We start from the raw sequence: 13,393 nt of genomic DNA, 5'->3' as shown, positions 1-13,393 counted from the left end.
TAATAAAATTGTGAAAAACCTTCAAAATCCAAACAAAGCAATTGAACATAGTACAATTAAGAGTTAACGTCATTAACACAACAACAAAAATATACCCCAACGAAACAAAATTGATTGCCAAATGCCATAACTACAAATGGCAAAGTGGTTTATGAAATAAACTTTATTTTACAACCTATTCCTGTCTTTTATCACTGCCTTTCTTGGGGATTTAAGAGTGCAAGCGTATACATGAATGTGCATATCACACACAAGATATATTCATTTAAAGGAAGTGGCAATTGCCCAACAGCAATATATTAAGTGAACTATCTGACGAAGTCAGTGATTAGTGTAACTCTGATTTTGTGTCCATTGCTAGTTCCCGCAATTTATCGTTGTTTGTGTGTATTATGGTTATTAACTATAATACATGTAAATAAATATATCTTGGCTAGTAGTATGTTCTTTATTCAAACGTTTTCGTGATTACTTTTTGAAATACTACACATATATCAATGATAGCATAATCAAGATAAATTTAACAAGTAGGAGCAGTTGTCCAACAACAAAAAATTGAGTGCACTATCGGTCAAAATCAGTATTTATTGCAACTCGGACTTTGAGTGTGTTACCACTCAGTGTTTACTAAAGAAGGTTAAGTCACTTGCCCAGCTGATTAAATATATCAATTTCAGGGTTGTATCCAAATACACTCTTATGTCAAATAGTTTATTTAGATTTTAAAGTTTTTTCAACATTTTGTTTATTTTTCACATTTTTTATGTTTTAATTTATAATTTATTCGTTTCTAATCACAAATCTTTTAATATTTTGGTTGATGGACGTGGCAATACAAATAAAAACTAGAATGTCAATTTGACAGTGTACAAAAGTTTGACAGATGAGTGGGAATTTCTACCCCCATTCCCACAGGATTATATAGTCGATTTAGTGTTTTGTTGGGCAAGTGACGCTATCTTCTATGATTGTACAATGTTACAAGTTCGCGCGATTTTCGTTGGTTGTGTGTGTTCACGGCGAAACAATTAAAGGTGGACTCATTTGTACAACAACCACAAATCATAAGGTGCAATCCGCCATCTTGCCATCAAGCTGATCGTCGTTTTGCCAACACACGCAAACATATTTATGTGCGTGTGTGTGTGTATACGTGTGCGTGCATGAGCGGAGAATATGCGAGAAAAAAGATAACAACAATGAGAACGCAAACATAAATCTGAAATCTTCATACCGTCAAACCTGGCCATCTGTTAACAGCTGTTCGTGTGAGTGTATGGTTCATAACTATAAGATAACACACAACCGAAACACGTTGACAGATAGCGCACCTTTTGAGATAAAATTTTGCTCAGCTGTTTGCTTTACACTACCTTGGTTAATATGTCTTGACCATAATATTTTTATTAAAAATTGCTATTAAACTATGGGGAATGACTTACAAAATGAAATCAGGAATTTTTTTGTTCAAAATCTATTATCTTAAGAAAGTAATCACGAAAAATGTTAGCGAAAAGCGAACATAGTACCAACCATTATATGAAAATCGTTTTAGCAATGCAACAACAACGTTCTATTCCTTGCTCTCTGTCCATTGCTATTGAAAGTGGATGTTTGCAACTTGAAAATTCTTTTTATAGTGCATTTTTTCGCGTCCACAGGTTGCGGATATTAGAATTCTCCATACGGAGTAGTTGCAACGGCTGTCACGGACAACCAGCAGTATCGAGCGGAGAATCTCAGTGAGAGGTTGGGCGGCACCGGATCTTGCACAAATACGGAGTGCCTATGATCCTCGATATGATGAGGCGAGTTATTGGCATCTTTAAATAACCAATGGCAACCCTGTTCTTGCGGCGATTGGTCCTTTGGACCGGAACGAGCTTGATCACCTACAGGAGCTTGACGAGGATCGCCACCACCACATGTATGTGTGGCTACAACAACAATGTTTCTTTTGTATTGCGGACCATGTTTGCCTGTTATGGCTGGTAGAATGTTAGTTTTTCACAGTTGAAAACACATGTTTTTCGTGATTGCTTTTTTGAAAAACTTCAAAAATCTCAATTATAACATAATATTTTTATTAAAATTGTTTCATAAGTTATGGGGAAATATCATACCGAATGAAAGCAGCAAGTTTATTTGCTTCAAAATCTATTATCTAAAAAATGCAATCATGAAAAATTTTCGCTAAAATCGAACATAGTACTAGCCATTACTGCCATTAAATAGCTTACATTGTTAAAAATTGCTTCTGTAAATCATTTCAAATTGGATAAGAAGTCCACCAATAGATGATTTCACTAGGAGGCTCAAAAGCTTACATTGTTTAAATTAGGGTTTAAACAAATTTCTGAAAGGTGAATATAATCCTGTTTTTGGCAAAAACGGTTAGCTCCGATGAAACGAACACTTTTTGTCAATTTGTATTTTTTTTTGTTCATAAAAAATGGACTTTATTTTGAGTGCCCGTTTGAGGCGCTACCATATAAATTATCTTTAGATTTGTTAGACCTCAGTCTGTTTTTTTTTTTTTATCAAATGACCATGAAAGGGACCATTAAAAAGTGATAATTATAAATAAATTTTTCTTATAAATTAATTTTTGTTATTAAAAATGCTTTTTCAATAGTGATGAAATGAATAACAGTCATCTCTGGGTGAGTGTGCGCTTTTGCTATTAAATAACCAGCATACACAAAATTCCCACTTGAAATTCGAGAAATCGACTACTATAGAATTTATTCATCAGCGTCAGCAAAGCGATCATCGTCTAAGGACAAATTATTCATATTTGCTCGAGCTGAATCAACTTCGCCACTGCCATTAAAGTTATGTATATATTCATCAGCATCATCGAAGTCGGCATTTTCATCATCCTCCATTAGATCACTGTCTTCGGATATACTATCCTCTGAGTCAGGATGCAATGACTGGCATTCGGTCATGGCCTTAAACATGAAAGCAAGTTAATGTTATAACCACTAAATGCCAAATTAATTCCCTTTATGCCGGCTGTCGAAGGCGAAAATATACCGCAGTTGTAATCGATTCATATTTCGTGGCAGGATATAACATATTGGTATATTTCCATTCGATTGTTTGGCAATAGAAACTTTTTGTAGAAAATAACAAATGTCAAAGCTTATTCCATACTCCCTAAATGGTCAGGCATCATGTACTTGGGAGTACCAATAACTTTGATAACGATTTTTTGTTTTGCCAAATTTTACAATCGACTACAGCCGGAATAAAGGGTAACTTTTTCGAATATTTTCACCTCCCCTACCTGATACATTGTATCCACCACATTGGTGTCTTCTGGCAAAAGCCAGCATTCGGTAATTTGATCCTCTTCGGCATCTTGAAAAACCTCCTCATCCGAATCACTGTTGTCTCCATCTCCATTAGCTTCAGCCGCGTGACCATTGCCATTGCCGGCATTTTGACTATCGGTATTTGGCCATTTAAATTGACGATCAATTACCAAATATATGGCCTTTGTGGGAGCATTTGTTATGCCATGCACACTAATACGCTTCCAAAATATTGAAATTCCTTGCAGCCCATTGTTGTTGGGTTTCCACATAAGGGAACTATGTACATGTATAAAAAACAAAAAATAAAATGATGTTCTCCAACAATTATCCGATTACTCTGTTTCTACCTTTGGCTTATATAGACATTTCCCTTCCCAACAGTTTGTTGGTCAACTTTTAATTGAACATTGTCGGTGGTGAAGACAATTCCTTCATTTGGAGGATGTACTTGCCCAATAATAACCATTGTTGTCTCGTCCTTTATTCAATTCACGTGCAAAAATTAAAAACACAAATTTCACAGTAAACAAAGACTTTCGACTTATCGATTAATCGACTTTTTGTGTAAGAAAATCGAAAAGACGAAGTCGACTTTTACTGTTTAAAAAAGTTAAAGCTAAAAAATCAAGAAAATTAGAAAAGAGTAAAAAATAATGAAAAATAAATAAACATCATCAAATATTATAAAAATGGAAATGGATTTAGTTTCAAGTCGAGTTTTGCCGCCGAGTGCTTTAACTTTTTTTAGCTATGGTTGCAATAGTTACTAAAGTGATCTTTACAGGGAAAAATACCAAAAATAACTCGAGATGGAGCTTTTTTTTAGAAAAGTAAAATATCCCAAAAACGCCATCCAAAATCAAAAGTGGACTTATCGGGACAATATGGGTATCGAACCCCAGAACTCCTTCAGAGTAGATTACGAATATTATATAAAAACTTTCTTCCATATTCCCTGCTCATGTACGCACACGCACACAAATTTATTTGTGTGTGTTGGCAAAATGTTCATCAGTTTAATGACAAGATGGCGGATTGCACCATATGATTTGTGATTATTGTACAAATGATACCACCTTTAATTGTTTCGCCATGCCTGCAGCGTTTAAAAAAATAACGGACGGCATAACGGAGTTTTTACAAAAAAAAAAAAAACACACTCACGACACTATCCATCTTGGCGTGCGTGAGACCACCTTTTAGGTTAGGTTAGGTTTAAGTGTCAGTCTGCCATCAGACTCACTTAGACGTTTTCGTCCATTGTGATACCACAGGAACAGAAGAAGGAAGGTACCTACTAGTTCCTACCGTTGAACCATCCAGATCGCTTTAAAAAGCCCAGTAACTTGCGAATGTTCACATCCGCTAAATCAGACAGGTTCTCAAAGAAATGAGAACCTAAAGTGCAACTCCTTCTAACTGCTAGAAGGTGTTCTATAGTCTCTTCTCCCTACAGCTTCTGCTAAAGTCGTTGCTGGCAACCTTCAGTCTGTCAGCATGTTTTCCAATTAGACAGTGACCTGTCATGACGGATACAATGATTGAGACGTCTGTTCTAGCCAATGACAGCAAAGCAGAAGACCTCTTCAAGTCTAGATGAGGCCACATAGTTTTGGAATGCTCACAGCCCCCTCTTTGAGACCATCTATCATTCGTTGCCCTTCAGGCCTGGTCCTGAAAACTTACCTTACATGTCGCTAGAGGCATACCCGCAGAATGCAGTGTAAGGTAGTTCCTAGTCTCGCAAGCTCGTCTGCTTTAGAATTCCCTGGGATATCTCTGTGGCCCGGCACCCAGAACAGGTGAATTTTGAACATTTCAGCCATCTCGTTGAGAGATCTGTGACAGTCGAGGGCAGTTTTTGTGTTCAGAAATACGTTCTCCAGGGATTTAATAGCTGCCTGGTTGTCTGAGAAGATATTTATGCCAATCGTCGTAATGACATTATATCTTAGCCATTTCACCACTTCCTTAATTGCAAGGATCTCTGCAGATACACACTGCAGTGGTCGGGTAACCTCTTCGATATGATCAGTTCTAAATGTTTAGAGTACAGCCCAAAGCCCACCTGGTGATTTAGTTTGGAACCATCCGTATAGAAGTCTATGTAACTTCTGTTACCACGGATATCGTAGTTCTAATCGGTAGTGGACTTTTGAAGCGCCGTCCACCAGACCACAACACCATATAGCATAATAGGTCTGACAACTGCTGTATATACCCAATGCATGGCACGCGGTCTAAATCCCCAACTTTTGCCAATGGCTCTCTTGCAGGTGTAGAGGGCAAGAGTGGCCTTTCTTGCCCTTTCCAAAATGTTGGATTCGAAGTTCAATTTCCTGTCCAGCAAAACAGCCAGATATTTTGCACTTTATGTAAATAAAACATTCTCTCCACCCAAGGAAACAGGTTTCACTGTAGGCAACTTGTATCTTCTGCTGAAAAGAACTACTTCTGTCTTGCACGGATTTATACCTAGACCACTTTCGGTACCCCACTTTCCCCTTACTGCAATTGCCACGTCATCAGCATACGCGACCACTTTTACTCCCTTTTCTCCGAGAGACAATAAAATATCGTTAATGGCTATATTAAAAAGTAGAGGAAACAGTACATCTTCTTGAGGTGTTCCTCTGCTGACCCATCTTTAAGATCCACAGATCCCAAGCCTGCCGTAATGCTGCCCCAACAGGCGATCTCCAGTGATCCTTGCCTTATGATATGTTTCTATCAACCTCTCAAGAGTCTTCGGCTTAAAGGATGACAGACTAATAGTACGAAAATCTTTCGACTTCCTGTGGTAGGGTTTTCCTGCTTTCGGAATGAAAATGATCTTCGTGTCCCTCCATCCCACAGGTATATATGACATTCTGATACAAGCAGAGTATATCTCCCTAAGCCAGGGAACCAGTCTATCAGACGTAGCTTGTAATTCAAACGGTGATACATCATCAGGGCCTGGCGATTTAAAGGAGTCGAAACTCCTATGGCCCAGAGGATTTTCGGCTCAGGCACAATTTCCCTAATGGCCTCCGACGAATGGATATCAGTGACAACCTCTTCTGGCACCACGTTGTCCGTTGGAGAATTCCCCGGGAAATGTGTACCAACGAGTAGTTCTAGTGTTTCCTCACTAGAAATTGTCATACATTCTCTGACTTCTGGATATACCCCACCGTAATAGGTCTCGAGGACAGAATCTTCCTTAGCCTGGAGGCCTCAGATGTATCCTTCACCGAGCTGCAGAATTCTACACAGGATTTGTTTTCAGCCTTTCTAAGCTTGTCCTTATATTTTCATAGCTCAGCCTTATAGATGTTCTAATCGTGTGGTGCTCTTGTGGCTTTTACGCTGTTGAAGAGTTTTCTGCAGTCCTTCCTTAGACCAACCAGCTCTGTTTGCCCCTTGGCTTGGTACTAGGGCATGCTGACACAAGCGAGTCCCTCAGGGCCTTCGTGATCCACTTGACCACTATGTCTATATCTTTCGTAGTTTCCACTTCCTTTTCTAGTCTAGAAGGGATAGTGGTGCAGAAATTTATCTCAATCCGCCTTTCTTCTGTTTAGCCGAAGGACCACTACGCCAGTATTTTCTCCAAGGCTAAAACTAATATAACGATGTTTAGAGAAGCTGGGTTCATCCAACACTTCCCAGTAGCATATTCTTCCACTTATATCTTCCGATACAATGGTAATATCTAGTACCTCCTGCCTGTTCCTGGTAATAAAGGCCGGTTTATCCCCTTTATTACAAATCGCCAGATTGCAACTTATAATATTGGGTTACCCAAAAAGTAATTGCGGATTTTTCATATAGTCTGCGTTGACAAATTTTTTCACAGCTTGAGACTCTTTAATTGCATTCTTTCTTCTGTCAGTTATCAGCTGTTACTTTTAGCTTGCTTTAGAAAAAAAATGTAAAAAAAAGTATATTTGATTAAAGTTCATTCTAAGTTTTATTAATGCATTTATTTAAATGTATTTACTTTCTTTTAAAAAATCCGCAACTACTTTTTGGGCAACCCATATATTCAATAAGCAGCTCACGCCTTTCGTTGACATCCGAACTTCCCCATATGTGGTGATGTGCATTAGCATCACTTCCTATAACGAGGCTTTTTTTCCCCTACAGAAGCAGCTTCAACCAGCGACCGCCTAATGGATACCTCTATCGCAGCTATCCTTGAGTGAATTAAATTTTTTTTTAAAACATGGACCGATTTGGCCCATTTACAATCCCAACCGACCTACACTAATAAAATGTATTTGTGCAAAAATTTCAAGTGGCTAGCTTTATTCCTTCGAAAGTTAGCGTGCTTTCAAAATCGGTTTATATGACAGCTATACCAGATTATGAACCGACTTGAATCATACTTAGCACAGTTGTAGGAAGTGGTACCAAAACACTACGTGCAAGACTTCAGATAAATCGGACGATAATTGCGCCCTCTAGCGGCTTAAGAAGTCAAGATCCAAGATCGGTTTATATGACAGCTATGCCAGATTATAAACCGATTTGAATCGTACTTAATACGGTTGTTGGATGTGATACCAAAACACTACGTGCAAAATTTCAGTCAAATCGAAAGAGAATTGCGCCCTCCAGAGGCTCAAGAAGTCAAGACCCAAGATCGTTTTATATGGCAGCTATACATGGACCGATTTGGCCCATTTGCAATCCCAACCGCCCTACACTAATAAAAAGTATTTGTGTAAAATTTCAAGCGGCTGGCTTTACTCCTTCAAAAGTTAGCGTGCTATGGACAGACAGACTGACGGACGGACATGGCTAGATGGACTTAAAATGACATGACGATCAAGAATATATGTACTTTATGGGGTCTCAGACACATATTTCTAGGTGTTACAAACAGAATGACGAAATTAGTATACCCCCATCCTATAGTGGAGGCTATAATAACTGGGTTGTTCAACTGTTCATCGTCCCCTAATTTGCCTATGGTAGGTGGTATTACATGTGGTAAATGTCAAAACAAAGAATGGCCAATATTAAAAAGTAAATAAATAGGCATTCTATACATGATTATACCAACAGACTATTATCTTATCTATGGAACACTTACCACGAACAAGATTGCATTGTATTCCGTATTTGTTGATTTTAAATAATTCAACAAATCAAAAATTTCGAACTTGAATTGTATAAAAACAGCAGACTGGCGAAAATGGTATTTAGTAAAAAAAAAACCCTTAATACAGATATGAAGTTTTGTTGGTTCATACTTTTTAACGTGTTGGCCTATGCTTGGTCTTTACCTCCTAGGGTGAATGATGCAGTGCCATTGTTGGATCTGCAATTCAGGAATATTCACACGGGACGCATAACCAATGGCGAGCCAGCTGTTGAAGACCAATTCCCCTATCAAGTGGGATTGACTTTGCAAAAGAGTATCATCTCTTCGAGTTGGTGTGGAGGATCTTTGATTGGGGAAAATTGGGTGCTGACCGCTGCTCACTGTACAAATGGTGCAATGCGTGTCATCGTCTATTTGGGCAGCACTGAACGCACTAATCCCAAAGTCAGCTTTACGGTGGAAGCATCGAACATTCGTCAGCACAGTGGTTACAATGCACAGTATCTGTCCAATGATATTTCGTTGATCAAAATACCAACAGTTGCCTTCAGCAGTTCAATACAACCGGTTAGATTGCCAGCTATCTCTTCCTCTCACTCCACATATGCTGGAGATTATGCCATTGCCTCGGGCTGGGGTCGTACTTCCGATGGTAAGTAGAAAAATATTAAAGCTAAATCTACAATGCCTAGATAAGAAGTTTAGAATATTGGAAATATGTACTTTTAACTAAAATCACTTGCGGCCTTATTCACAAAACTTAATGACAGACCTGTAAAGGAAAAATTTTTTCAGCGCTACATTAAGTTTTGTGAATATCGATGTCAATTTGTCTGTAGAGTGCGGATTTTTAATACAAAATCGAAATTTTGTCATACATTATTTGTCAAATACGGTGATATACTGTGGTGAAATGAGAATTGCGCCCTCTAGAGGCTCATGAAGTCAAGACCCAAGATCGGTTTATATGGCAGCTATATCAAAACATAGACCGATTGGAACCATACTTAGTACAGTTGTTGGAAGTGATACCAAAACACCACGTGCAAAATTTCAGTCAAATCAAACGAGAATTGTGCCCTCTAAAAGCTGAAGATGTCAAAATTCCAGATCGGTTTATATGGCAGCTATATCAGGTTATGTACCGATTTACGCCATACTTTGTACAGTTGTTACAAATAAAACCAAAACATCACGTGCAAAATTTCAGTCAAATAGGATGAGAATTGCGCTCTCTAGAGGCTCAAGAAGTCAAGACCCAAGATCGGTTTATATGGCAGCTATATCAAAACATGGACCGATTTGAACCATACTTTGCGCAGTTGGTGGAAGTGATACCAAAACATCATGTGCAAAATTTCAGGCTAATCGAACGAGAATTGCGCCCTCTAGAAGCTCATAAAGTCAAGACCCAAGATCGGTTTATATGGCAGCTATATTAAAACTTGGACTCATTTACAATCCCAACCGATCTACGCAAATAAAAAGTATTTGTGGAAAATTTGAAGCGCTTAGCTTTACTCCTTTAAAAGTTAACGTGCTTTCGACCGACAGACGGACGGACGGATGGACAGACGGACGGGCATGGCTAGATCGACATGACGATCAAGAATATATATATATACAAACAGAATGACGAAACTAGTATACCCCAAACTATGGTGGAGGGTATAAAAATCAATTTGTGTTTGTTTGTAGGTTCGTTTGTTTGTGAGTTGCTCATAGACTCAGAAACGGCTGAACCGATTTTCTTGAAATTTTCACTGATGGTGTATAATAATCCCGTGGGTACTAAATTTTTTGATATCTGATGGGCGAGGGTCCTACCCTAATTTTCAGAAACGCCGGATCTCAGAGATGGGTCGTGCGATTTAAGCGAAATTTTGTGTGCTCCCTTATAGTAACCTACCAACAAAAGGCCACCGCAGCGCAGAGGTTAGCATGTCGCCTACGACGCTGGCTCGCCCGGGTTCGAAACCTGGCGAGACCAACAGAAAAAAATTTTCAACGGTAGTTTTCCCCTCCTAATGCTGGCAACATTTGTGAGGTACTATGCCATGTAAAACTTCTCTCCAAAGAGGTGTCGCATCGACACGTCTTTCGGACTCGGCTATAAAAAGGAGGCCCCTCATCATTGAGCTTAAAATTTGAATCAGACTGAACTCATTGATATGTGAGAAGTTTGCAAAATTTGCATTTTACCAAGAAAAATTTGGTATCCAAATTTCGGATGGGGTACCTAGGGTGGGCGCCCCACCCCGAGAACATCTCCCAAAGAAGACAAATTTACGACCAAAGTAATATGTGGACTCAAATGAAAGGTCTTTGGAAGTAAAGCCCGAATCTGATGTCAATGTTCTCTGAACATGTTGTCTGAACCTGTTGTATGGTCCTTATGTTGCACTTTTTCTCCATAGCTGTCCACCAAACTACTAAGGCGTAGTAAATATTGGTCTAATCACGCTCCGGTAGAGCCAGTGGACTATGCTCGGATACAGGCCCCATTTCGAGCCTACGGCCCTTCTACATTGTGCCCAACATCTGTGAGCCTTCTCAGTACGCTCCTGAATGTGACACTTCCAATTCAGTTTCCTGTCCAAGATCACACCTAAGACCTTGCCCTTGTCAGATATTGAAATCGTGTTATTGGGGAAACGTGGTGCGTTACATTGGCCCACCTTCGTCTTCCTCGTGAACAGGTATATTTCAGTTTTCTCTGGGTTAACATTTGGACCTCTGGATCTAGTCCAGTCATATACCATATGCAAGACCCCTTCGGCCCTTCTGCATAGCTTGTTCGTAGCCTTGCCCTTTAGAAGTATTATAACAAATTCAAAATCCCTCCTTAGTCAGCATCCGTAATAGGTCATATATGGTGGTCACCTATAGGAGTGGTGATAATATGCCCCCCCTGTGGCGTGCCTTGTGCCCTTTTCTCCCTTATATTTATGCCATGTGACACACTATTTATCCACCTGTTCCTTAGCATATGGTTTATCCAGTCTCTATGGCCCGGGTCCCCCCGGTACTGGTCTAAGAATTGGATCAGTGTGTCGCACATTGCTAAAGGCCCCCTCGATGTCAATGCATACGGCCAGGGTGTACGTTTTGGCATCGAAGGATTCTTCTATTTTATGCACAACCTCGTGCAGGGCAGTCTCCACCGACCTTCCCTTGACATAGGCATGCTGTTTGTATTTGAGCAGTTCGTTGGATGTCCTACTCTTTATCATGGTGTCCACAATACGTTTTAAGTAGAGAAGACATAAGGCTTATGGGTCTGTAGGCCTTTGGTCTCACATAACTTGGGTATAAAAACCATTCTTGCCTCCTGCCAGGTTTTCGGAGTATATGCAAGTCCTAGCAACGCTGTGAAAATATTGGCCAGATGAGACGCCAGATAGTCTACCTCTTTCTGTAGCAACACCGGAAATATTCCATCAGGTCCGAGTGACTTAAACGGTTTGAAGATCTTCAAGGATTCTCTTGTCTTGTCCTCGACTATATGGGGTTCAGGTAATTAATATGTCTATCAATATGAAATGGATAACTTTTTGACGTCGATGGGCATATTATCCATAATAATTTAAAGCTATTATCGATTATATCAATGTGTATATCTTTTTTTCTCTTCTTTTACAGTTTCTTCGGTTGCCGCAGATTTGAATTTTGTGGTTTTCCAGGTCATGAGCAATAGCGTATGTGCCGGTATCTATGGCACATCTGTAGTTACCGCCAATACTATCTGTGTCTACACACCCGATGGTAAATCAACCTGCCAAGGTGATTCTGGTGGTCCTTTGGTAACGGTCCACAATAATCTATTGATTGGTATTACCTCCTTCGTTTCATCGGCCGGTTGTCAATCTGGAGCTCCTGCTGGCTTTGTGCGTGTCACCCGCTACTTGGAGTGGATCAAGGCCAATACTGGCATTGCTTATGAGCAATAATGGATATAAGTGTTTAGAGTATAAAATGAATGAATAGAATAAAAAATAATAAAATATAAAAAAAATCCTGATTAAACTGACCAACTCTTCGTCCCACATGTATTTATCAGATTCCAGGGCTAATATCCATTTAAAGGCACAAAAAGAAGCAATTTTTGGTCGAAAACAACGTGGTCTTTGAAATCCTGCACAAAGAGAATTTTCCTTCATAAATGTAATGATCGGGTTTCATAAATATTATGAAAAGTTTTATTATATTTATGAAAAAATCTAAAATATTATGAAAATTCTTAATGAAAGGAACATTTATCGATTATTTGATCGTTTATGATGTTCTTATGTTTATGAAACTTTGTTTAATACATGTGAAGAAAATTTTATCATAAATATAACAAGTTAGAGCGTGCTAAGTTCGGTCAGGCCGAATCTTATATACCCTCCACCATGGGTCGCATTTGTCGAGTTCTTTGCGCGGTATCTCTTTTTAGGCAAATAAAAAATAATGGATAAGAATTGTTATGCTATTGGAGATATATCAAGTTATAGTCCGATTTGGACCATAAGAGAATTGAATGTTGAAGACCATAGTAGAAGTCATTGGGTTATATTTCAGTCCATTCGTTTAAGAATTGAGCCTTGTAGGGCCTCAAGAAGCATAATCGGGAGATCGGTTTGTATGGGAGCTGTATGAGGCTATAGATCGAATAAGACCAAATTGGACACGAATATTGAAAAATCAAACATAAGTGTCGGATAAAAATTGCACCCTCTAGAGACTTAAGAATCAAGATCCCAGATCGGTTTATATGCCAGCTACTTCAGGTTATGTACCGAATTGATCCATATTTATCGCAGTTGTTAGAAGTCTTAACAAAATACTTCATGCTAAATTTCAGCCAAATCGAATGAGAATTGCGCCCGCTAGTGGCTCAAGAAGTCAAGATCCAAGATCGGTTTATATGGCAGCTATATTAGGTTATGGACCGATTTGAAGCATACTCAGCACAGTTATTGAAAGTGATACC

The 13,393-nt window shown here is 39.0% G+C and overlaps 2 protein-coding genes across 2 annotated transcripts; one reads left to right on the top strand and one right to left on the bottom strand.

The window, feature by feature from the left end:
- Window positions 1-2,426: 2,426 nt before the first annotated feature.
- Window positions 2,427-3,863, bottom strand: LOC106092591 (methylosome subunit pICln). Its single transcript, XM_013259478.2, has 3 exons — window positions 3,671-3,863; window positions 3,293-3,599; window positions 2,427-2,954 (listed from the first exon to the last, which is right to left on the bottom strand). The coding sequence occupies exons 1-3, from the start codon at window positions 3,787-3,789 to the stop codon at window positions 2,745-2,747; spliced, it is 636 nt and encodes a 211-aa protein (XP_013114932.2). The 5' UTR covers window positions 3,790-3,863; the 3' UTR covers window positions 2,427-2,744.
- Window positions 3,864-8,523: 4,660 nt separating this feature from the next.
- On the top strand, window positions 8,524-12,439 carry LOC106092590 (serine protease 1). The gene is made up of 2 exons (XM_013259477.2): window positions 8,524-9,070; window positions 12,061-12,439. The coding sequence occupies exons 1-2, from the start codon at window positions 8,545-8,547 to the stop codon at window positions 12,366-12,368; spliced, it is 834 nt and encodes a 277-aa protein (XP_013114931.2). The 5' UTR covers window positions 8,524-8,544; the 3' UTR covers window positions 12,369-12,439.
- Window positions 12,440-13,393: the final 954 nt, after the last annotated feature.

This window comes from Stomoxys calcitrans, chromosome 1, assembly GCF_963082655.1.
Source record: "Stomoxys calcitrans chromosome 1, idStoCalc2.1, whole genome shotgun sequence".
NCBI lineage: Eukaryota > Metazoa > Arthropoda > Insecta > Diptera > Muscidae > Stomoxys > Stomoxys calcitrans.
This window is presented reverse-complemented; position numbering and strand designations above follow the sequence as displayed.

Excerpts from the sequence above, each read along its gene's own strand:
- LOC106092591 (XM_013259478.2), bottom strand. The coding sequence starts at position 3,789 with ATGGTTATTATTGGGCAAGTACATCCTCCAAATGAAGGAATTGTCTTC. Across the intron at positions 3,600-3,670 it reads AATGTCTATATAAGCCAAAG|TTCCCTTATGTGGAAACCCA; the intron begins GTAGAAACAGAG and ends ACATGTACATAG. Across the intron at positions 2,955-3,292 it reads TGGTGGATACAATGTATCAG|GCCATGACCGAATGCCAGTC; the intron begins GTAGGGGAGGTG and ends TTCATGTTTAAG.
- LOC106092590 (XM_013259477.2), top strand. The coding sequence starts at position 8,545 with ATGAAGTTTTGTTGGTTCATACTTTTTAACGTGTTGGCCTATGCTTGG. Across the intron at positions 9,071-12,060 it reads CTGGGGTCGTACTTCCGATG|TTTCTTCGGTTGCCGCAGAT; the intron begins GTAAGTAGAAAA and ends CTTCTTTTACAG.